Source organism: Girardinichthys multiradiatus, chromosome 20 (assembly GCF_021462225.1).
Source record: "Girardinichthys multiradiatus isolate DD_20200921_A chromosome 20, DD_fGirMul_XY1, whole genome shotgun sequence".
Lineage (NCBI taxonomy): Eukaryota > Metazoa > Chordata > Actinopteri > Cyprinodontiformes > Goodeidae > Girardinichthys > Girardinichthys multiradiatus.
The window spans coordinates 43,003,128-43,028,650 of NC_061812.1; the positions used below are offsets into that span (position 1 = coordinate 43,003,128).

A 25,523-nucleotide genomic window follows, 5' to 3' on the forward strand; every position below is an offset into this window, starting at 1 on the left:
CTCTTACCCTGCTAATTGAACCTTCACACTCTGCTCTTACTGGTGCAATGTGCAATCAATGAAGACTGGCTACCAGGCTGGTCCAATTTAGCCATGAAACCTCCCACACTAAAATGACAGGTGTTTCATTTTCATTGTCTAACCCCTGTACTTTGGTCGCAAAAAATCCCTATAATAATGTACATAGAACATGTGGTTCTAAAATGACAAAAGCTGTAAATGTTCACGAGATCTTACTACTCTTGCAAGACACTACATAGTATTTATAGGTGTGGTCTGGATAAGGAAGTGATTTTCTTTCTGGCCTTGTCTTGTCTTGTTCTTGTTTTCCTCATGTGAAAAATTGCTACAGGTGTATAGTTATTATTTTTGGTTTCTTTATTGCTTTTCCTGGCATTCTTTGTTAAAGAACACTGCGTTTATTCAATCCAGAGGTTATTAAAGTAAAATTTTGAGCTATATTTTGGTAATTACTCAACGTTTTGATCTGTTAATGATACCACACTGATCATACCACTAAAGAACACCAGATCATCAGTAAGAAGAGACGTAAAAACTGAAACATTATCGTTACAGTTTGGAAGTCACACATGGGGAACAGATGTTAGCATTTAGATTGGGGAAAGTCCTCTTTTCTCGTTAATTTATTCAACATAAATCGGAGAAATACAGTAGAGTGTAACAGTCCTTTCATAACCAGTTCATCACTAGGTTTCAGCCATTAAAACTCAACAGATGAGTGAAAAAAAAGATTACATCATATTTCCTTTAGAAGCCAATCTCTTCTCTACATAATCCCACTTTGAAATAATTTACAGTAAGGTTAATTAAAGTATTTGGCAGTAAGACTCTTAATTGCTGTTTGATGTGTTATATTGTTCAATTGTTCATTCATTGTTATTGTATCTATGCTTATGTCAAATCATTACTTGTTACAGCTTGATGTTGAGAAGATTCACCTTTAACTTCAGATAAACTAGCTCCTTCTTCAACCACAACACTATTAATATTCATAGCAATTAAACAGCTAAAACCTTTCCTTGCTAACCTGCTGTCGTATTGTATTATAATATTTGGCAGACGGCTACAATTTCAGGCCCCATCAGTACCTCCCCCTCAACGACCGCACTCGGCGGTCTTGAAGATCCGGCCTGGGAGTCCCAGTAGTCCCGGACGAGCGTCGGGTCCAGGATGAAAGATCGCGGGGCCTAGGAGCGATCCTCTGGACCGTATCCCTCCCAGTCAATGAGGTACTGCCATCCTCGGCCCTGTCGACGGACCGAATGGGCTGGGTGGCCCTGGAAGTCCCGGGGCGCTGGCGGAGGCACAGCTGGGGGGCAAAGGATGCTGGTCTGGACCGGCTTAATTTGGGAGACGTGAAAAACCGGATGAATCCGGAAACTGGCAGGCAAACGAAGTTGTACTGAGGCAGGCCCAACCAGGGACTCGATGGAGTAAGGACCGATGAACCTGGGAGATAGTTTTCGGGAGAGGGACTTGAGAGGCACGTCCCGTATGGAGAGCCAAACCTGCTGACCCGGATGGTAGGTCGGGGCCGAGATGCGGCGCCTGTCGGCGTAACGCTTGTTCTGAGCTGCCGTCCAATGCAGCGCCTTTGTAGCTGCGGTCCAGATGCGCTTGCTCCTGCGGATGTGTTGACGCGCAGACGTCACCGTGATTTCCCTCTCATCGGACGGAAACAGGGGCGGTTGATAACCCAGGGAGACCTCAAACGGGGTAAATCCAGTTGCTGCTGAGACGTGCGAGTTATGCGAGTACTCGACCCAAGACAGGTGGGTGCTCCACTCGACGGGGTCGGAGGATGCAATACAATGGAGCGCCGCCTCCAGCTCTTGGTTGATCCTCTCTACCTGCCCGTTGGTTTGAGGGTGGAAACCGGAAGTCAGAGAAACCTTTGCCCCCAGAGCCGTGCAGAACTCCTTCCAGAGCCGGGCGGTGAACTGGGGTCCCCGATCTGACAGTATGTCCTGGGGTATTCCATGGAGCCGGAATACATGTTTTACCAAGAGCTGTGCGGTCTGGAGGGCTGATGGCAATCTCCTAAGAGGAATCAGATGACAGGCTTTGGAAAACCTGTCCACAATAGTCATAATGGCTGTCATACCGCGAGAAGATGGTAATCCTGTGACGAAGTCTACTGCAATGTGGGACCAAGGGCGGAGAGGTACAGCAAGCGGTTGCAGGAGGCCCGCGGGTGGTCGGCTCGACGTCTTGTTCCGTGCACATACTGGGCAGGCAGATACAAATTCTCTGACATCATGATGCAGTGTGGGCCACCAGAATTGCCTGGCAACAGCTGCGACAGTTCAACTGGCCCCCGGGTGAATGGCAATTCTTGAAGAGTGGAACCAGGCACTCAACCGGCCCCAAACTGCTGCAGGAACGAACATGCGGTTAGGCGGACCGGTCCCCTGGCCCGGGTCAGCGAGGAGGGCCTGTCGCACGCAGTCCTCTATCTCCCAAGTTACGGCTCCTACGGTGCAGCTTGGGGGCAGGATGGTTGCGGCATCAGAAGTCGTCAGAAGTGAATTGCTGAGACAGAGCATCGGGCTAAACGTTCTTAGTGCCAGGTCTGTAAGAAATTAACAGGTTAAATCGAGAAAAAAAAAGAGACCAACATGACTGACGGGGATTTAAACGTTTGGCTGACTGGATATATGACAGGTTCTTATGATTGGTCCAAACCAGCACAGGCAACTCAGACCCCTCCAGCCAATGCCGCCACTACTCCAAGGCGAGTTTAATGGCCAGCAGCTCCTTGTCCCAACATCATAATTCCTCTCTGCAGGCCCCAGGCGACGGGAGAAAAATGCACAGGGGTGAAGCTTGCCGTCCTGTCTCTGACGCTGGGAGAGCACCGCTCCCACCCCAGTGTCAGAAGCATCCACTTCCAAGGTGAATTGCACTCCAGGATCAGGATGAATGAGCATCGGCGCTTGAGCAAACTTGTTCTTCAGCAGGCTGAAAGCTGCTTCAGCTTCGGGAGACCAGGTGAAGCGTACTCTGATGGATGTTAATGCTGTTAGAGGGCTGGCAATGCGGCTGTAGTTCTGGATAAACCTCCTATAGAAATTAGCGAACCCCAAAAAGTGCTGCAACTGCTTTCGAGTGGTTGGAGTTGGCCAGTTCTCCACAGCCTTCACCTTGTCCGGATCAGCACGAACCTGCCCACCCTCAAGGATAAAACCTAAAAAGCTGATGGAAGTTTGGTGGAAGAGCAACTTCTCCGCCTTAATGAATAGTTGGTTTTCCAGGAGGCGCTGCAGGACCAAGCATACATGACGGCGGTGCTCTTCAACAGTTCTGGAAAAAATCAAGATGTCGTCCAGATATACAAAAACAAATACATCCAAAAAATCTCTTAAGACGTCATTTACAAGAGTCTGAAAAACTGCAGGTGCGTTGCACAATTCAAACAGCATCACCAAATATTCAAAGTGCCCGAGAGGTGTCTTGAACGCCGTCTTCCACTCATCCCCTCGTCGGATCCTAACTAAATGATATGCGTTTCTAAGGTCGAGCTTGGTAAAGATAGTAGCCCCATGAACAGGCTCAAAATCCGCTGAGAGAAGAGGTAATGGGTACCTATTTTTAACTGTAATGGCGCTAAGCCCCCTATATTCGATGCAGGGGCGTAGGGAGCCATCCTTTTTACCGACAAAGAAAAAACCCGCACCGAGCGGGGACGAGGATGGCCGAATGATGCCGGCTACGAGCGATTCTCCAATATATTTGGAGGGGCGCCTGGCAGAAGATTGATTGCGCAATCATAGGGGCAGTGAGGTGGTAGAGAAAGGGCCCGTGTCTTACTGAAAACGGGGCTAAGGTCATGGTATTCATGCGGCACCTGGGTGAGGTCTGAAAGGTCGTCCCCCACCTTCTCCTCAGAAGATCTGGGAGTAACAGCTGATTGAAAGCAGGTAGATAAACACTGGGGTGACCAGGATTCGACTCTTAATTCAGTCCAATTCAGGTGAGGATTGTGGTTCTGTAGCCACGGGAAACCCAGGACTAATGAGGCCTGGGAAATGGGAAAAACAAATAATGTAATGCGTTCTCCCCTCCTTGAACCGCCACCTTAACGTGGTGGAGGGGTTTGAGCGCTCAAATGATCCTAGAGGCTATGTTGTCTGGGGCCTAAATGCCCCTGGTAGGGTCTCCCATGGCAAACAGGCTCTAGGTGATGGGTCAGTCAAAGAGTGGTTCAAGAATCCCTCATGAAGAACAAAATATCGAGGCACGTGACGTCGCCCGGTACGGCGGAGCCGGGGTCCCACCCTGGAGCCAGGCCTGGGGTCGGGACTCATCGGAGAGCGCCCGGTGGCCGGGTTGCTCCTCGCGCCAAGCCCGAACGAGAGACGCGAGGCCATCCCCCAGTGGGCCCACCACCTGCTGGGGGAACCGTGAGGGACTGGTGCAAAGAGGATTGGGTGGCGGACGAAGGTGGAGACCTCAGCGGCCCGATCCCCGGATGCTTAGGCTGGCTCTAGGGACGTGGAATGTCACCTCGCCGGGGGGGAAGGAGCCTGAGCTTGTGCGGGAGGTCGAGAGATATCAACTAGAAATAGTCGGGCTCGCCTCCACGCACAGCGTGGGCTCTGGAACCCATCTCCTTGAGAGGGGTTGGACTCTCTTCTACTCTGGAGTGTTTCCCACAGGGAGAGGCGGCGGGCTGGTGCGGGTTTGCTTGTTTCCCCCCAGCTCAGCCGTCTTGTGTTGGGGTTTACCCCAGTGGATGAGAGGGTCGTATCCCTGCAACTTCGGGTTGGGGAGAGGTCTCTGACTATCATTTCAGCCTACGGGCCGAGTGGTAGTGCAGAGTACCCGGCCTTCTTGGCGTCCCTGTCGGGGGTGCTGGATAGTGCCCCTCCCGGGGACTCCATTATTCTGCTGGGGGACTTCAACGCCCACGTGGGGAACGACAGTGACACCTGGAGAGGCGTGATCGGGAGGAATGGCCTCCCCGATCTGAATCCGAGTGGTGTTTTGTTATTGGACTTCTGTGCTAGTCACGGATTGTCCATAACGAACACCATGTTCAAACATAAGGGTGTCAATCAGTGCACTTGGCACCAGGACACCCTAGGCAGGAGGTCGATGATCGACTTTGTTGTCGTATCATCAGACCTTCGGCCGCATGTTTTGGACACTCGGGTGAAGAGAGGGGCTGAGTTGTCCACTGATCACCACCTGGTGGTGAGTTGGATCCGCTGGAGGAGGAGAAAGCCGGACAGACTTGGCAGGCCCAAGCGCATATTGATGGTCTGCTGGCAACACCTGGCGGAGCCCTCGGCCAGGGATGTATTCAACTCCCACCTCCGGGAAAGCTTCGACCAGATCCCGGGGGATGTTGGAGACATAGAGTCCGAGTGGACCATGTTCTCCGCATCTATTGTCGGTGCTGCTGCCCGCAGCTGCGGCCGTAAGGTCTGCGGTGCCTGTCGCGGTGGCAATCCCAGAACCCGGTGGTGGACACCGGCAGTAAGGGATGCTGTCAAGCTGAAGAAGGAGTCCTATCGGCTGTGGTTGGCTTGTGGGACTCCTGAGGCGGCTGACGGGTACCTTGAGGCCAAGCGTGCTGCGGCCCGGGCTGTGGCAGAGGTAAAAACTCGGGCCTGTGAGGAGTTTGGTGAGGCCATGGAGAAGGACTACCGGTTGGCCTCGAAGCGATTCTGGCAAACCGTCCGGCGCCTCAGGAGGGGGAAGCAGTGCTTCGCCAACACTGTTTATAGTGGGGGCGGGAGACTGCTGACCTCGACTGAGGACATTATCGGGCAGTGGAAGGAGTACTTCGAGGATCTCCTCAATCCTGCCATCACGCATTCCGTGGTGGAAACAGAGGCTGGGGACTCGGGGTTGGACTCTTTCATCACCCAGGCTGAAGTCACCGATGTGGTTAAAAAGCTCCGCGGTGGCAAGGCTTCGAGGGTGGATGAGATCGGCCCTGAGTACCTCAAGTCTCTGGATGTTGTAGGGCTGTCATGGTTAACACGCCTCTTCAACATTGCGTGGCGGACGGGGACAGTGCCTTTGGATTGGCAGACTGGGGTGGTGAAGGGGGACCGGAGGGTGTGTTCCAACTACAGGGGGATCACACTCCTCAGCCTTCCTGGTAAGGCCTACGCCAGGGTATTGGATAGGAGAGTCCGGCCGATAGTTGAACCCCGGCTTCAGGAGGAGCAGTGTGGTTTTCGTCCCGGCTGTGGAACACTGGACCAGCTCTATACCCTCTACAGGGTACTCGATGGTTCATGGGAGTTTTCCCAACCAGTCCACATGTGTTTTGTGGACCTGGAGAAGGCATTCGATTGTGTCCCTCGTGATGCCCTGTGGGGGGTGCTCCAGGAGTATGGAATGGGGGGCCCTTTATTAGGGGCCATCCTGTACGAACGGAGCAGGAGTTTGGTCCGCATTGCCGGCAGTAAGTCGGACCTGTTGCCGGTGCATGTTGGACTCCGGCAGGGCTGCCCTTTGTCACCGGTACTGTTCATAACTTTTATGGACAGGATTTCTAGACGCAGCCAAGGGCCGGAGGGGGTCTGGTTTGGGGACCAGTGGATTTTGTCTCTTCTTTTTGCGGATGACGTGGTCCTGCTGGCCCCCTCTGGCCAGGGCCTACAGCATGCGCTGTGGCGGTTCGCAGCCGAGTGTGAAGCGGCAGGGATGAGGATCAGCTCCTCCAAGTCCGAGGCCATGGTACTCGACCGGAAAAGGGTGGCTTGTCCTCTTCATGTTGGAGGGGAGTTCCTGCCTCAAGTGGAGGAGTTTAAGTATCTCGGGGTCTTGTTCACGAGTGAGGGAAGAATGGAGCGGGAGATCGACAGACGGATCGGTGCGCTGCCAGAGTAATTGCGGCGCTGTGCCGGTCCGTTGTGGTGAAGAGAGAGCTGAGCCGAAAAGCAAAGCTCTCAATTTACCGGTCGGTCTACGTTCCTACCCTCACCTATGGCCATGAACTTTGGGTCATGACTGAAAGAACGAGATCCCAGATACAAGCAGCTGAAATGAGCTTCCTCCGTAGGGTGGCCGGGCACTCCCTTAGAGATAAGGTGAGGAGCTCGGCCATCCGGGAGGGGCTCGGAGTAGAGCCGCTGCTCCTCCACATCGAGAGGAGCCAGTTGAGGTGGCTCGGGCATCTATACCGGATGCCTCCTGGACGCCTTCCTCGGGAGGTGTTCCAGGCACGTCCCACCGGGAGGAGGCCCAGGGACGGCCCAGGACACACTGGAGGGACTATGTCTCTCGGCTGGCCTGGGAACGCCTAGGGCTCCCCCTGGAGGAACTGGAGGAGGTGTCTGGAGAGAGGGACGTCTGGGCCTCTCTGCTGAGTCTGCTGCCCCCGCGACCCGGTCCCGGATAAAGCGGAAGACGACGAGTACGAGTACGAGTAATGCGTTCTCTGTGATTCCCTGAAAACACTAATTCTACAGGTTCAGTTCTGTGTGTAATACAATGGAGAGTCTGGCCATCCACAGTCAGATCCCGTTGTGGGATAGGCAAAACCTCGGTCTTAATGCGTTCTTTTCTGACAAACTCCTGATCTATCAGGTCTAGCTCACAACCAGAATCTAATAAAGTAGACAAAAGAATAGTACGTCGATCTAACAGCAACGTAGCTGATAAAGTGAAGCGGGAGGGCAAGGGTGGTTGTCGGTCCGCCGGGTGCCCCATCAAAACCGGCGGACTGGGCAAGCAGAAATCAAGTGCTCAGCAGATCCACAGTAAAAGCATTGCCCGGCCTCCCTGCGGCGCTGCTGCACATCATCGGGAAACTGGGTCCTTCCCAACTGCATGGGCTCGGGCTCAGACTGGCTGGGGCTTGCACTGGCTGGGACAGAGACAACGGAGGAGAGACGAGATGCGGTCTAGCGGCGGACCGCTCAGAGCGGGTCCGCTTCCTCTCCCTCATCCGGTTGTCCAGGCGGATGGCCAGATTTATGTAATCTTCTATTTCCTCGGGCTCCTCCAGAAGGGTGAGCTCGTCTTTCAAACTCTCATCTAGAGTCTGGAAAAAGGTAGATTTTAGCACCCTGGAGTTCCAACCCGACGCAACTGCCAGCGTGCGGAAATCGATAGTGAACTCTGTCAGCGGTCGGCCATGCTGCTTTAACGCTCGCAAACGGCGAGCCACAGTAGATCGGTCCATGTCAATGTCAAACGTCAACCTAAATTCTTTAATGAACTCGTCATAGGAACAGCCAAAACTATTGTGATTTGAAAACCTAGCCTCAGCCCACCGCAGTGCTCTGCTGGTGAGTAGGCCCAACACATAGGAAATTCTCACATCGTCATGGGGAAATGACTGTGGAGACCTATTAAAGACGAGGGCACACTGTAAGAGAAACCCCCGGTAGCTACCAACTTCTCCAGAAAACTTTTCCGAGCTAGGGCAAACTACTTCCCGACTATGAGGAAGTTGCTGGGACTCAGGAGGTGCCTCAGCGCCCTCCGGCGGTGAGGCGGGCGTAACTCCCAGATTGTGCTGCATTAAGGCTGTGAGCTGTTCCAACTGCTGACTAACCTGCCGCTGTTTGCCGCTGTTGGTCGAGGAAAGAGTGGAGGATCGAACCATGAGCCTGGATAAGATGACCATGCTCGGAAACGGTTCTCTGGAGTGCCTCTGCAGGATCCGGCTGGCCTGAGTGTTCTGTCATAGTTTTTAAGGCCGACTTGACCCACATGCAGAGGACACTCAGACAGAGAAGAGTAAATTTAAAGTTTTTATTTCTTTTCAGTCTCAGGAACGAGGTGAGCAGAGTGATCAGAGTGATCAGGAGTCAGGCTGTAAAAGAAGAACAGAGGTGAGCGGAGGAACAGATTGGATAATTCAAGCAAAGATCTATGCTCATTTTTGGGAGGCGATCGATCCGCCAGGGGGAAAGAGCCGGTTCAAGTCTGGGGTGTGAGCCTGCGCGGAAACGGTTGGAGCGTTCTGATGTTCCAGGTAGCAAGGTGGTTGGACAGGTTGCGCTTTCAGCTGGAGGACTTGCAAGGGCAGTTGCCAAATGCAGCAGATTCCAATCTTGACGGGAGGTGAGTTCACGAGGGGGAAACCCAGCTTGGCGTGAACAGCCTATGATGAAGGGAAGAGACAGATAGTTAATCAAGGCTCAAAAAAACAAGTGGAGCTTCCAGAATTCAGAAGATGCTGGCCAGGTAAACACGGTAGGCAAAACACTCAGGCGTAGAAAAGCCAGCAAACCACCCTCATATAGTCCTCCAGCTGATGAAGCAACGACGTACACCTGTCAAAACTCCGGTCTGCAGCTCCAGCGCCTCTTAGGGGTGAGAGAACGTTAGTAGCAGGCAAGTTGACAAGTTGACAAATATTTGTCATTACATTTGGTTTAAACACTGGCGTAAAGCTAACTGTAACCCTGACTGGTAACCATGACCCTTGCCTTAAAAACAACTACATTTAGAAGGCATTTATCTTCTAATTGTTTATTAGCCTATGCACCATTGTGATATAGAAGAGAAGTGCACAAGTTTTCCTTTTCACAAGTTCAAACCAGAGGAAGTGTCACGCATGCACTGGGAGGGGGTGTGCATCCATCCATCCATTCTTGTATCCATCCATCCATCCATCCATCCATCCATCCATCCATCCATCCATCCATTGTTTCTCATAAGAAATGAGGCAGACATTATTACTAAAGATAATAAAATTATTTAAATAACACATCCACTGACAATAAGGTTGTTTAGACACCCTCCAAGAGTTTTCATCAGTATATTTTAAGGGGTGCCCTGACGAAAACACAAGAAGGTACCATGTTACTGTTTCTATTGGCATGAGCACCATATTAGAAATTGTCAAGCACTAAAAATGCAACAGATGAACTAGTCAACCTGTACTAGAATAATATACACTGACTAGAGATTTTTTTAAACCTTGGTTAAGATATGTGAAATCTTTACTATTTGTGAAAACATGAAATCATGAACTGGATGTATCGTTTAAACCCCTATTTAGTACAATTTTGAGATGTGACGTGATAACGTGTTGGAGTATGAAAATTAAACAAAAGTCCACGGTAAAGCCCAGTTACTCATTTCTATTTTTACACTAGTTTACAGCTACAAATAATCCAGTGGTAAAAATTATTCAGTGTAGTGTTGTGCAACAGGTTTTGCTGGTCTGGTTTTAGCTGCTTGTCAGTCATCCTTTCCCCATAGACATGATTAAAGACAACTCCATCACATTTCTCAAAATCTTCCTGATTTATTTATTTATTTGGTCTTAACTTATTTGTCTTTAAACTAGCCACTGACCACTATATCATAATCAGAACCACTTCTTATCACTAGTTTTTTGTGAGTTACTCATCTTTGTTGGGATTCAAAAGCACAGCATTTAGTCATATAAACAGCTCTTCCAAAGTAGCAGTTTAACAGTAAATGTTAAATGTCTTCTTTTGTTGAAATGCCCCGAAGAGTGGCCAGTTGCAAGGGAAATGGGAATGCGAGTATGGAGAAGAGCTGGTGGAGAGATGTGAATGGATCCGTTTCATTTCAGGGGTCAAAGAGTGACGACTATCTCTTGAAATGTTGTTGGTCCTAAAGGCATAAGTCTAGAACACAGACCCATGTGCTTTCCCTGAGAAGGTAATAAACCCCTGTCTCACAAAGAGTCTATAAATAAAGTAAGAAGCAGGGTTTGCTCAAGGGATTGATGCAATACATGTCTTTTTGATAGTTCGCTTTAAACCCAAAGGTTTTGCTGAAGGAAAAGGGCAGACTGCAAAGCAGAAACAAAGAAACACTCTACTATGAGTTTACAAAGAATGCCTTTTCAGTTTTATCATATTAAACTATGTGCAGCCAACGGGCACTTCCCCTGTATTTGTGTTCACCTCTACAATTACAGAGTTTCCAACCATCCAGAAACAGGAATAAAACTTTCTGTTTATGGAGAGTCACACAAGATCTAAATAGCAGACATTTGCGTTATTAAATGACTAATTGATAACAATTCAGGGCACGGTTTGCTGTTTCTAATGCCTTGACTAAATGCAATAAACTTTAAAGACTGAACTTTTTTCACTATTGTGAATAAAGAAGCATAAAAAAATCTCTCTGTATCAGGGGCGAAAATCCCATTTTATTTTTTGGGGGGGGACACTAAACAGACAAATTTCAGAGAGTAATTCTTGGGGGGACATGAAAAAAAACCCTCTCTCTCTCTCTTTCCTGCTCCTTGGCAATTTTTCAGCATGTTAAAATTAAGTAATTGAAAGTAATATTTGTAGTTATAGCATTGCTGTTTATTAGTCCATATTTTACGCTTATACAGGTTTTTCTATGTTCAAGCAGCAATGTCAACAGTAGTATTAGATGGAAGGTAGAAATGGTCCATCTTTATGATTACATCTAACAGAACTTATTTGCATCCTGCTCTAATTTAAACTTTAGTCCATCAAAGCTTTAGAGAAAATTAAAGCTCAAAGTTCAAAACTTTAAAGGAAATGCCTTCAAAAATAATCAAACAAAATCAAACTCCTCCTCAGAAATATATATTTACTTTAGTTTTTAGTTACCCTGACCTTAGAGCAAAAACAATTAGTCATGAGCATTAGCATCAGAGCTGAATTGTACAGACAGAACTGAAAAAGTTTTTAATAACATTTGCATTGATGGATTACTTACAACAGTTTATTCAATAACAACAGTCAATCAATTTCTATACAGCTTCTTCCAAAGTGGGTTGCGGGGAAGGTGGTGCCTATCTCCAGCAGTCTATGGGCGGGAGGCGGGGTACACCCTGGACTGGACGCCAATCCATCACAGGGCAATTTAGAGAGACCAATTAACCTAACAGGCATGTCTTTGGACTGTGGGACCCAGAGAGAACCCACGCATGTACGGGGAGAACATACAAACTCCATGCAGAAAGACCCCGGCCGGGAGTCGAACGCAGGACCTTTATTATTTTGAAGTAAAAAAGTTGTTATTCAATTAAGCAGATAAGAATATCTTTCTATTCCAAAGGTATTGTAAGTAAGAAATTCCCAACTTCTTCTGGTTTAGCTATTTCGTCAAACGTACATGTTTAGGGCGATCAAGCAAATTTTAATATCAGACAAAGATGCTAGTAAATACAAACTGCCGTTTTCAAATCATAATTTCATTTATTAAAACAAAAAATGTATTCAAACCAACTTGCCCCTATGTAAAATAGTAGTTACCTCCCTACACCTAATAACTGGGTTTACCACCCCTGCTGCAACAGGATTTAAATTTGAACTTTGCCTAGGCCACACAAAAAACTTTTTTTTTTTTGTTTTTGTTTGTATGTCTCATTCAGAGGTGGACCTGTTGGTATGCTTTGGATTATTTGCCTGCTGCATAATCCAAGCGGGCTAGAACTTAATGTCACTAAGCCACTAAGCCCATGGATGCTGCTTTTGTAAAGTCTTTGTTTTATTGTTGAATCATGAACAGTAAATTTAACTGAGGCAAGTGAGGCTTGCAGTGCTTTCAGTGCTGTTCCAAAGTTCTTTTATGACCTCTTAGAGGAGGTTTTGATGTGCTATTGAACCGATTTTGGTAGCTCAGTCACTCTCGGGAACGTTTGCTACTGTGTCTTTGCCATTTGTGGACAGGTTTTATTTGAGTTAATCAGAAATAGGCAGCTCCCCTTCCATGTAAGCCAATTCAAGCAGTCAGCATGTCAATGTTAGTGATTCTTCATCAGTGCAGACAGAGTGTCATATTGTCCTATTAAATTAAGCAATTTTCTTCTGGTGTCATTGCTGTTGCATTTGCACAGAAATGTACATTTAATATGTGTTCTCTGACTTGTGATGGTCATACTAAAGAATTGTGTGAAGTGTCCAAAACAATCTGAGTATTTGGCTGTTTTTCTGGCTATAGATCATAATCAGATGTGTAGAAAAGCCATGCTAGGTCGTTTTTACTTAAAGCCATATAAACAAAATGCAGATAAACATTTGAAGGACATGAACAGGTTCGACAATAAATAGCTGAGGCTCATTGCTGAATATTTGCCAGAGTTTCCTCAATCTTATTTACCTGTTTTCTAAGGACCTCATTTTTTTAATATATTGATAAGTATACACTTTTTTCCCGGCTGCTACCTATTGTTTTGTTCTCCAGCCATCCATTGTCTACACCCACTTGTCCTCTCAGGGTCGGGATGCCCATTTCCTGTAGTCTTTGGGCAGGTGGTAGGATACACCCTGGACAGGTTGCTAGTCCATCACAGTGAAACCCAGAGACTCTCAGGACCGACAATAATGCATGCACTCACTCACATCTAAGGGTAATTAAGAGTAACCAGTTAACCTAACAGTCATGCTGGGTTTCCTCAGACAGAAACACTTTTTATCCAATTTGAATAAATAACTGAATCTGACTGCACTGTTCAATGATTAGGATTAATTGGAATGTATGTACCTCACTTTTGTGAAGTGCCTTGAGACGACATGTGTTGTGAATTGGCGCTATATAAATAAACTGAATTGAATTGAATATTTTTGTAATTTTATTTCTACTCCTATGAAAGAGCAATAATCTCTCCATGTTTTCTTCTTGGCATCTTTAATTGATCCTCTGCCCTTTTCTTCTTATGTTCAATAAGATTTTGTCCTGTCATATTTTCTGTAATTTGTTTAAAAGCTTAATTTTATTCTTTAATGACTCTACTACAATCCTATTTCCACCATGGTACCATTTCTGCCTTTCCTTTAATTGTTGCTTTTGGTATGCTAGGTTCTGCAGCATTTAGTATATGTTCTGTTACCTGTTTAATGCATTCATCAATGTTTACTTTTAATTTTACTAAGCGACTTGCCTTATAACATATTGTTTAAAAATTCTACCATTTCGCTTTATTAAAGCACCATCTTGTTAATATGAATTCTTCTTGTAATAAATTATCTTAAATAATTGTGCTTACTGGAAAATGAGTAGACTCGTCCTTCTCACCCCACTCATATGAACTAACAATCAAACTAGAGGCTTATGTAAGATGAAGGCGTGACATTGTACCATTATTTATGTCACTTCTTGCTCCCTGGTCGTTGTTAAGGGACATCAGTGATCTTTCATCCATCATTTCTTCCACTATTTTGCCATTTTTGTCTGTCTGTCTGCTTCCCTATAGGCTGTTATGTGCATTGAAGTCACCACACCAAACTTCTCTGCTTGTTGTTGTTCCTGAATTTTTTTGAAATACCTGGATTTTTACATGGGTTATAACTGTTACATATTTTATATTTCCAATCCTTTCTAAGTTAAATATTTCTACACTAACATATTCATAATCTCCTGGGATATGGTTTCTTGTATATGCCAATCTAACTTTAATGAACGTTGCACACCCTCCTCCACTACTATTGTTACTTCTACCTTTTCTGACTCAACTGTGTTCTGGAATTATAAAAATCTAACGATGGGTTTAACCTAGTCTCTTGAACACAAATAACCTCTGGAGCCATTTCTAATTCATTCACATCATTTTTAAGTTCTTGTCCATTTGCTGTTAGACTTCTAGCATTCCATTGAAGTATATGGACAACCATAATTAATATTTCAGTCCTTTTCTTGACCATTTTCCAGAAGGAAAGGATATAGATTTGATTTGCTTGGATATTTCTCATGTCAAGAAGTTTTCCTGCTGCTTCTACTATCTTCTTGGTTTTATCACTTTTATTTTTCATTTGCAATGTTGCATTAACAATGTGACATATTAATGCCACAAAGTGTTCTTTCTTCACCATGTTTGAGTTTTCATCCACATTACATTTGTGCATACAAGCATTACGTTTAGTTGTAGAATTGAAAAGAGTTTGCTTCTGTTTACCGTGTGTATCTTTGGTGCTCTGACTTATATCTCCTTGATTTGTTTCTCAAGATCTTTTTTGTGCCTTCTTGTCCAACTCTCTTTAATGCCTCAGCAAATGAAACCTTTTCTGTGAAGTTAATTCTTTGAGCTTCTCTGGACAATACACCCACCATATGCTGCACTATGCTCTCCTCCACAGTAACAGCACTTTATTTTGGCATCCTTGTCACACTTTCTGCATTCGTGCAAACCTTCACATCTTGCACACCTTACTTTTCCTTTGAACTCCTTTGCTACATATCCCATTCTTTGACAAATAAAACACCTTATTGGATTCAGAATATATTCTCTGACTCTGACGTTTATGTAGCCAATCCGCACTGATTCTGGAACATTTTCAAACTGCAAAATTATTCCCATGGTGTCTTTAACAACTCCATTTCTTTTGTGTTTTATCCTTGTTGCTTCAGTTACTCTTCCTCCTTTGATATCTTGTTTGACATCATCAATTGTCATATCAAGAGGGACTCCGGAAATTACAGTTTGAGAATTAGTTTCTGTTGTTGTTTGCTTACAGCATGAATTATTATTGTTCTGCTGTTTATTAGTCTGGCTAGCTTGATTCTTCCAATTTCCTTCTCAATTGCTTTGGTTAGTTTAATCGGATGGAAATGTCTTCCCTCTTATTTGAACTCGACCATAACTTTCCAAACCTCCTCCTCATTTTGCTCTGCCGGATTAGCTTTTTCTGACATGCTTTAGTTTTTGACTTTTTGTAAATGCAACAGGTGAGTTTAAATACTGAGTGATGAATGGAGACAAGAGAATGCATGTGTGAGTAATAAGAAGGATATGAGGAACAGCTGAGACCAATGAAATGAGAGGCAGAGGGAGAGAAGAGTAATGAGCAGGATCAGGCAGAGGGGAACGCAGGAAGGAAATCTAACAGAGAATATCTAAATGTACAGAATAAACTAAGAAATAAGTAAACAATGGGATGAACTAAAATAGTAACACAGAATATAAACAACAAGGCAGAAACTGACATCTACAGAGATTCAAAACTCAAACACTTAAGGATGTGACAAATCTGGCTCAAAATACAATAAAAAACTTATTTTTGACATATTGTCTAAACTCATCAAAATTTTAATTTATTTACTCCTGTTCATTTTTATTTGTGTCGTGGTGAAAATAGCTTTTAGATTCATTTTAGTGTACTTACATTGTTACACATATTTTGTTATAAACATTTTCTGTTTCTTCTTCAACTTTTTTCCATCTGGTATTGTACAATTTGCACTTATTATTTAATGGCACCATATGATTTCAAAATCCACGGTTCCAGGATGTTTTATCTGTGCAACTCTCTCAGCATGTACAGTATCTCCTCACCACATTGTCCCACACCTAATCAGTGCACTCTCAGTGGCCCTTACAGTGCATACCTGAATGTGCTCGATGCCCTGATCAACAACTACTGCTGCGTTCCATTTACCTCCAAGGTTGAAACTTGAATATCCAACCAAACTAGACAGTGTTCCAGTTCCAAGGTAGAAAACCTGTGGGATTTGCTAGCTCATGTGTTCAGGCCAACAGCTAATAGCGATACTAGCTAAGTACAATGTATTTCTCAATGTTTTGTACTTTTAAAAACTGTAGCAATATGTTCACTAAATCAAGTTGCACAATACAACATATTTAAAGAGATGCAAATTATCAGATATGTAAATAAACAGTTTATTCAAATACTATTAGCAAGTTGTTTTATGCAAGTTCGGCCATATTGGATTTTCAAGTAGGAATTGGAGAAAAATGTCCTACTTTCCCAGTTGGAATTCAGACTCCCATGGCCCTTTCTGTTAATTTTAAACTTCGAACTGGGATAAATGGATGAATGAAAGTTGTTTTTTTCTTTGGTTGCTTTGTGACATAACACAATACAAATAAAAATCCAAATCCTGTTGATTTTAAAAAGACTGTCAAATTGCTTGTAGTAGTGAAACTTTTACATAGTCAAATAAAGTTTCATCTTCTTTACTTAGCATATGCACCAGTTCATAGTTACAACACATATTTAACCTCTAGAAGTCCTGAGTGAACACGGTTTTTGTACACCGTATACATTTGAGGTTTTATCTGGCTTGTTTGTCAGGAGACAGTGGTGTCAATTGTGTTTCTGGCACTCAGAACAAATGATGTTTTATACTAGATGAGCAGAACTAAAGATTAAATGTTAGTTGGCCTTAAGCAAACTTCAGTTTGCAGACCACTGGCCAATCAACAAAAAGACTCCTTTGTGAGCTGGAGGCTGTGACGTCAAATGGGCTCTATAAAGACACAAATTCATAGTTTAATTTGGAACAACACAGAGCTGGGAGGATTAGTGTTGATGTCCTCCTCCTTTTCTTAACGTGCATATCTAATGAGGCTTATTCCTTGGATAAATAAAGTAGGACTAAAGTCTGCTGTCAGATTTACACTAGCTAGCCTGCTGGGCACGGTCCATGGTGTCAACATAAAGGGATTAAACCATTATTTCCTTTGTTCATTATAATATACATTCACAAAATGCTGGAGATGCTTGAATACAGCCACTATCAGGTGAGATAGCATTTTATTTTCTGTTTTTTCTTATTACAATTTAAAGAAATATGACAATTTTAATTTTAAAAATGCCTGAAGATGTAATTTGTTTGAAAGATATGTTGGTCACTTTCCACTTAAAAATGATAAAAATGGAATTTAAAGAAAAATACATTGTTCTGACATGTTCACAGTTTATCAGAGCAATTAAGTAATATATATATCGGTCTGGAATGTGGTTACAGAAGTTTCTTTTAAAACTAAGACTGGTTCTAATCATCTGAAAACTACAACTGGAATTATTGGTTTGGTTGGGAATTTTAATGTGGTTTTCATGAATTGTTGGATATCAGAGATTTCTACTGGACCTTTTATAAATGCATTGAAATTTTTTATATTTGATCATTAAATCACCAACCAGATTAATCTGGACAAAAGCTTTACATTACGTAGAAAATGCAATCCAGATTTTTATATAACTACTCCTCACAGGTGCAGTCCCACCTGGAAAGTCCGACCAAATACCACATCCAGCCAGCTCAGAGGCAGCAGGTGAGGCAGTATCTGTCCTCCAGTCTATGTGGGAAAGCTGGCAACCAGTGTCCAAGCCAGCCCACTGAGCACAGCATGCCACCCGGGCCCGCAGGCAGCGCACCCAACAGTCCAATGGCCTTGCTCAACCTCGGCACCAACTGTGAAAAAGAAGTATGAATGTTTATAACTGAAAACCTTTCATTCCAATCAGACACCATGATACATGCAGGACGTTTTTGCTTACTTTTTCTCTCTCAAACAGATGGACGATGTCATTGATGATATTATTAGCTTGGAGTCGAGTTACAACGATGATGTTCTTGGACTGATGGACCCAGCTTTTCAAATCAACAACCCGGTAATCTTCACAAACCTTACTTTACCTTTTTGGTTTTTAGATTTCTTTCAACAAGCTAATGATTTGTCTGTATCCTCCAGCTCCCTGTGTCGGGTAATTTACTGGATGTGTACAACAATCAGGGGCTTCCTCTCCCTGGCATTCCAATCGGCAACTCGTGTGCACCCAACATCAAAAGGGAATTCACAGGTAATAAAAAAAAGAGGGTACACATCTAAACCATAGTACCATGCTTTAAACACAGATTCTAAAAACTTTAATTGCATGTTTTCCTGATCGTTTACTCTCATCATGTGATTTAAAATAGCCTTCAAGAAGATGGATAACAATGGAATAGAGTCAAGGACAAATCCTTCTTATTGTTAGAAAATAAAACATGAGATGATTACTGTGGGATTGTGTGAACATTGTGTGTAATTTGGAAGTGCACAAGATACTATTAAGACAATGCTTTGCTAAATAACTACTCCAGCTCCTGGCATGAAGCAAGTACTGGACAAGCCGGGATCCTGTGGCCAGTTTGAAAGCTATCAAAGGCCAGACGGCTTTCCAGTAGGTAAGCAAATCAAGAATAAAAGTTTTCCCATCAGACAATGTATTTTGTGTACAAATAAATCGCACACAATAAAAATCCTTTGCAATTACCAAAAAAGAACCTAAGAAACATTTTTTTTTGTCCCAATCACATAATGTGGATGAAAAGCTCTTGGCTGTGATTAAGAATTTAAAATGCACCAACAAACTCAGTTAAAACCATTTTCCTTCCTTTTGTTTCACAGAAGCTGAAGTTCGTGCTCTTGCTAAAGAGAGACAAAAGAAGGACAATCACAACCTTAGTAAGTCAGTTCTATTATTTGTTTTATCATACTGTAAGAAAGAAGAGTATTATAAAAAATAACATGTAAATTAACCTCTTAAAAATTTATCTTTATGTTCATTCATTTGGATAAATTATAGTTGAGCGAAGACGAAGGTTCAACATCAATGATCGCATAAAAGAGCTGGGAACCTTAATACCCAAGTCAAATGATCCGTAAGTGTTATTTTCTGCATTTGGAATGAGTGTTCTGTAAATGTAAAGTATAGTGTAGTTTGCATACTTTTGCAATTACTTTTTCGCCTTTTTCAAATTGGGATTTTATGTAACACCCCCAAATAAAATCTATTGCAAATAACTGCCCACTTACGTAGTCATCTACTTCCTACGACAATTTTAAATTATTTAAGTATGAATCCAGCTGTTTTGTGAAGGCCTCCGAGGTTTGTTAAAAGAACATTAGTGAACAAACAGAATCATGGAACAACAAGCAAAACAAATGGCGTGTCAGGGAGAAAGTTGTGCTTAAGTTTAAAGCAGGTTATAAAACAACAGAGTTAGCAGGAAAACTAGTAGTTGTATTAAGAAAAAAACCATTAGAAGTCTGTTATCCCAAAAGCCCTGAAGGGGCACAGCAAAAATGTGGGAGGAGGTGCTCTGATCAGATAGAGACCAAAACTGAACTTACTGTGTACGTGCAAAATGCTTCACGCTGTGAGCGTTTTTTTTTCTCCTAAAGAAACAGATAGCATGTTAGAGGCTGTAAACATGCAGTCAGAAACACAATGCTTAGCTCAAGGCATAGTCATGGTTTTGGAGTGGCCCTAACAAAGTCCAGACTTAAATTCACCTGATTTGTTGGAAAACAAAAAAATTATTGTTATTTAATGGCACTCTTAATTCAGTCTGATTGAGATTGAGCTTTTTGGAAAGAAAAATGGACACAAATACAGCCTGTGGAAGCACAAACTCCAAAAAAGAAGTTGCTGTTATAGCAACCAAAGGGGGTTTCACAAAGTATGGACAGTGGGACTGAATACATATGCAAGCAAGGGGAAAAAAGTTCAAAATATATAAATCATTTGGCGAGACAATGTATAAATTACTTTATTATTACAGATTATATAAAACAACAAACTAACTTTTAAAATCTGAAATACTTTCTACATTCAAATTCAACTGAAATTTAAAAATACTCTATTGATCCCAAAGGGAAATTAAATGTTGTTGTATCTCATTTACATAAAAGATCAGAACCTAATCTAATAAGAATTCTGTTTTAGTTAGTAAATTATTCATTCTGTCTTCTCATGTTCACATTTTAATTATTAATTGACTGAATTTGTTTAAAGATGTTTCTTTTTGAAAATGCCGTGCCAAAAAAATTCAAGAAGTAACGTTTAGAAAAACTAGCGTCACTCCATTGAAATCAATTCCAGTCCTGTATTTATCCTTACGAATCCACGTGCCTTGACATTTATCTATCTGCCTGTTGACCTTTTCAATAGTAAACTTTGTTTGTAACATTCTCCTCTTCATGTGTGTTCTTAAAGTGCATGACTTATTGACCCAGATGATCCGTAAAGAATCCTGTGTTGTTTTGGTCAGCTGGTCAGCTGCGTCTCACTGTAGATCTTTGTCTCCTGTATACCCCAGAGACATGCGCTGGAATAAGGGCACCATTCTGAAAGCCTCTGTGGACTACATCAGGAAGTTACAGCGGGAGCAGGAGAGAGCCAAGGAGCTCGAGTGCAGACAGAGAAAACTGGAGCACGCCAACCGCCATCTGATGCTTCGTATACAGGTGGGTCAATCCTGCCTGGGTACCAGTGACGTCAGCCACAGGTTTCAATGTTGGTAGTGTGGCTGGTGGCCTCCATGCCACAACAAGTTGGTATCACTATAAAGATGATTTTACACATGATTAATAATCAAAGTAACAATAACACTAACCATTTTGTGAATAATTTATAACCCCACTCAAGAATTTTCCCCATGTCAAACTCAATGACATACTAGTAATAATAAGATATAATAACTTAATAAAAGATAATAACTTAATAATCTTGTGCAATGAATAAAAAACATAAATAATAGGTTATTGCATACAGTTCATGTTATGTCACCGACTATAGCCTTGCAAAATAAAAAGACATATGTTGCTCACAAGTGAACTAATCTGAAAAAAAACAACTTGCTTGGTATCAAAGGAAACCCTGTTAATTACAGTCTGATAAAGATATTCTTTTCACTGCAGAAACATTTACATCTGTTGAAATATTTTCAAGAACAATGTAGTCAAAGTAGTGGTCAAAATGTCAGGTAATGAAGCCATTAATGCATATTGTTCATTTAACTGGTCAGACAATTAACTGCAATTTCCTTCAAACTTAAGATGCGTTCCTTATAAAATTATATGAGTCCTAAGCTGATGATTAATGTTACCAGTATTTTTTACCTGTAGAAGTACGCATGGATGGCAATTAGGTGGCAGTGAGTCCAATAGATAAATTCAACAAATGGGGGTCAATGTAATTTCTGTGGGTTTTGGTCCAATAAAAGTGAAAAATTAGCTAACAAATTTATTTTGGTTGTTTTAGGGTCTTAAATGTCATGACAGATGCTATAAACTATTTTAAAATGCTAAATGGAAAGATTAGACATAACAACTTCAAAGTAATAGGAGCAGCCTAAATCTGTCTCCATAGTGACTAATGTTTGCCCTTCATGAGGTGTAGGGTGTAAGTTCACAATCAATTCAGGACGTTCTTGCTGTAAGGCAAAAAGGGTTAGGGTTAAAGGTTTGAATTCCAGCCTGGTATCTTTATACATGGAATCGGCAAGTTTTTATTGTGCATACATGGGTTCCCACAATCCTAAAACTTACTTACAGTTTAACTTAACTTAGTTAAGTTAAACTGCCCTTAGGAGAGAGCATGTGTGTGCATGGTTATTTGTTTTGTCTGTCTATGTAAATTAATACATTTTATTAAAGTGGGGTCATTATTAAAAAAAAATCTAAATATTATATTTATTATAAATTAAGAATATTTGATAATAGTAAATAACCTGGAACTTAACTGAATTTGGTGACCAGATGTAAAGTCTGGGCCTCTGCTTAGGTTGTTTATTCCCTTAAATGGATGAAGACTGAAGTTTTTATTAATAACGTTCCAAGTCTGCCACCAACAGCAATGTCATATATTTATTAAAACGTATATAACTCATCCACATGCTTATTTGACATTTTTAATGGACTCCAGACATTGTACTAATTATTAGACAAAAAAGAAACCCACCTTTCACCCAATGACCACAGCAGATGGCACCAGCCCCCTTGCGACCCAGCAAGAATAAGGAGCTATAGGCAGTGCATGAATGTGTATTTGTTTATGTTAATATAGTAATATATGCAAGTGATTAATATACCACATTTTTTTGTATTTGTCTAGGAGTTGGAGATCCAAGCCCGGGCTCATGGTCTCACAGTCGTATCATCCCCATCGGTCTGCACTTCAGAGCTGATGGCTCGAGCCATCAAGCAAGAACCCATTCTCGGGGACTGTCCATCTGAGCTCTACCAGCACAGCTGCACCCCTGACATGTCTCCTCCAACCACGCTGGACCTCAACAATGGCACCATCACCTTTGACCACATCCCTGCAGACGCTGGGGACTCCAGCCCCAACAGAAACTCCAGGACCTGTAAATTGAAGGAGCTGGTTAGGGATAACAGCCTGGGGCCAATTTCCCCAAGCGACCCCCTGCTGTCCTCGATGTCCCCAGATGTTTCTAACAGTGTCAGCAGCCGCCACAGTTCCAGCTCTAGCATGGAGGAGAAAGATCATGGATGTTAGCCAAACGCCATGACTGGCTTAGAGGATGAAGGAACTCAGAGGTTATTAGCATGAAACTTTTTTTTTCCATTTATTGCTGTTAATTATTACTGTGAGCCAAGACTCTTTAGATGCTATCTCTATGTTCTTTACATAGTCATTTTATGTTCATGGACGCTCAGAAATACTTGACAAACATATAACATAAAACCGGCATACTTTAAAAACTTCAAAGTGTCTATTCTGTTTAATATTTAATATTATGTATTTTACTGTTTATGAAAAAATATAAACCATGCAGTATACAAAAATGTGCATAATAAAAGTACCATGTTGTTGAAATTGCATTATAAGGCAAATACATTTTATCAGTTTGAAACTGTAGAGCATGTCATTAATTACCACACATTCAAGAAAGGAATAGCTAATCAAATCAAACAGAGAGCTTACTAAGAGGTTTATATAGAATATTTATTTATTGTTACTTTTTTTGTGTCTTCCCACATATCTCTTTCTGTTTTAGGTCCATCAGTATGTGCACAATCATTTTTCAAAATTTGGTCATGTTTACAGATTTAAAGCAAATTGTGCAATTGCATCTGATCATTATGCATTCATAAACAATTATAAACAAATCTGTATAAACAACCATAATAAATTAAATCTCTATGATAAAGGCTTTTTCCATAAAGGTTCTGTGCAGCCTTTCATTTCAACGGCATTTGAAGCCAAAAGGCTATGAGAAAATGACACCCCCACATCTGCTTCCTAAGCATTTTAAAATGTGAAAAATCATGTAAAAAATGCGAACTACTACTATAAAATCAACATAACTGTGACTTCATTATTGCAGCAATGACCCAATAATAACATCACTTAATTTCAGGCAACCCATTGGAAATGCTTTACTCCCCTCAGTAAGATTAATTCTTCACTTGATGTTATGTGACCTACTTTATGATTAATTGGGCTAATAATTTACATACATCCCAATCTGGATTTGACGTAGGTGCACACAATGGCGTAACTTTGGGTCTAGCATTGTAGGGGTCAAACTCTCTGCATAGTTATTTATTTATTTATTGAATCACTTACTTTTGTAAAAGGAGTCAGGCAAATTTGGCGTTCCTGTTATAAAAAAATCATACATATGCTTTTACTGTTTTTACTTAACTTTCTTGTTTTCTTCGTATTTACCCTGCAGTTTTTCTGTTCCACATCAGTTCAGCATTTAATAAAAGGCTTAATTTCACTTTTTTCAACACAGAACCAAATATTTAACATTTTTAAAGCACCTTCATATTCATGAATGCTGCATTGTGGTGTTTTGGGGGTCTGGAATTGATTATGTTTATTTCAGTTCATTTACATGACTACTTGGAGGCATTCATGGAGCATCAAATTGTTATTCCCATTTGGTCAGTTGGTCATGTCTTACAAAGAAACGTTATAAAATAAAGCAACCCAGAAAAGTAACCTATGTGCTCATGATGCAGCAGAACATTGAATGCCACACCCTTGATCCCACTGTACATGCATTCAGGACAGGGACACATCAAAAGCAGCAGGCATACTCCAAAGACATGACAGGGCTTGACATTAAACAAAATGCTCTTAATTTCTCCACCCTTAGAACCGTTTAACATGTGCTGTTTAACACGCTAGCACACGTGCTAAGAAAAGAAACAGTGTGACAACAGCAGTTAAATTGTTACTTAGTACTTATTTCAGCCCGCACTGAAGTTTTCAGATGTTGATACATGGTACTGTAGACTTCCATACAGGGTTGCTATTCGCAAAATGTCAATGCGAAAAGGTATAACATGTCAAACAAAGTGCAGGGGTTTATTTTGGGCTAGCGTGCAAAATAGTCAAGCCCCTTGAACTTGAATGTATTTTATTGGGACTTTATGTAATATGGCAACACAAAACTGCATAATTGTGAAGTTGACTGAAACAGTTACATGGTTTTCAAAATGTTTTACAAATTCAAATCCTTCCCATCCCCATTTTCTTTGATATCCAAAAATAAAATCCAGATTAAACAATTGTCTTAACAGTTCTTCTAATTAGTAAACAGAGTCCCCCAGTGTGAAATTTAATCTCACTGTAAATCTAGCTGTTCATGAATACCAAAGAACAAAGCAGATAGGTCAGGCATAGGTTTAAAGCAGAGCTAGGTTATGAAATTAATACATCCTGACCTTTGGACTTGTCACTTAGCGCTGTTCAATTCATCATCTTAAAATGTCAATAACATAGCACACAAGACAAGACATCCAGGGGTTGGACAATGAAACTGAAACACCTGTCATTTTAGTGTGGGAGGTTTCATGGCTAAATTGGACCAGCCTGGTAGCCAGTCTTCATTGATTGCACATTGCACCAGTAAGAGCAGAGTGTGAAGGTTCAATTAGCAGGGTAACAGCACAGTTTTGCTCAAAATATTGAAATGCACACAACATTATGGGTGACATACCAGAGTTCAAAAGAGGACAAATTGTTGGTGCACGTCTTGCTGGTACATCTGTGACCAAGACAGCAAGTCTTTGTGATATATCA

At 42.4% G+C, this 25,523-nt stretch overlaps 1 protein-coding gene across 3 annotated transcripts in view; it reads left to right on the forward strand.

Moving 5' to 3' along the window:
• Positions 1–23,652, forward strand: part of mitfa (melanocyte inducing transcription factor a) — a 51,344-nt gene extending 27,692 nt beyond the window's left edge. For 2 of the 3 annotated variants that reach the window (XM_047346680.1, XM_047346679.1), the window contains exons 2-9: positions 17,909–18,121; positions 18,213–18,308; positions 18,389–18,497; positions 18,781–18,864; positions 19,088–19,144; positions 19,266–19,341; positions 20,782–20,929; positions 22,578–23,652. In XM_047346680.1, the coding sequence (XP_047202636.1) occupies positions 18,044–18,121; positions 18,213–18,308; positions 18,389–18,497; positions 18,781–18,864; positions 19,088–19,144; positions 19,266–19,341; positions 20,782–20,929; positions 22,578–22,982 (1,053 nt within the window). In that variant the 5' untranslated portion in view covers positions 17,909–18,043 and the 3' untranslated portion in view covers positions 22,983–23,652. Of the gene's footprint in view, positions 1–16,962; positions 17,435–17,908; positions 18,122–18,212; positions 18,309–18,388; positions 18,498–18,780; positions 18,865–19,087; positions 19,145–19,265; positions 19,342–20,781; positions 20,930–22,577 lie in introns of those variants that run through there. The other variant, XM_047346678.1, reaches the window with a different exon arrangement.
• The last annotated feature ends 1,871 nt before the right edge of the window (positions 23,653–25,523 follow it).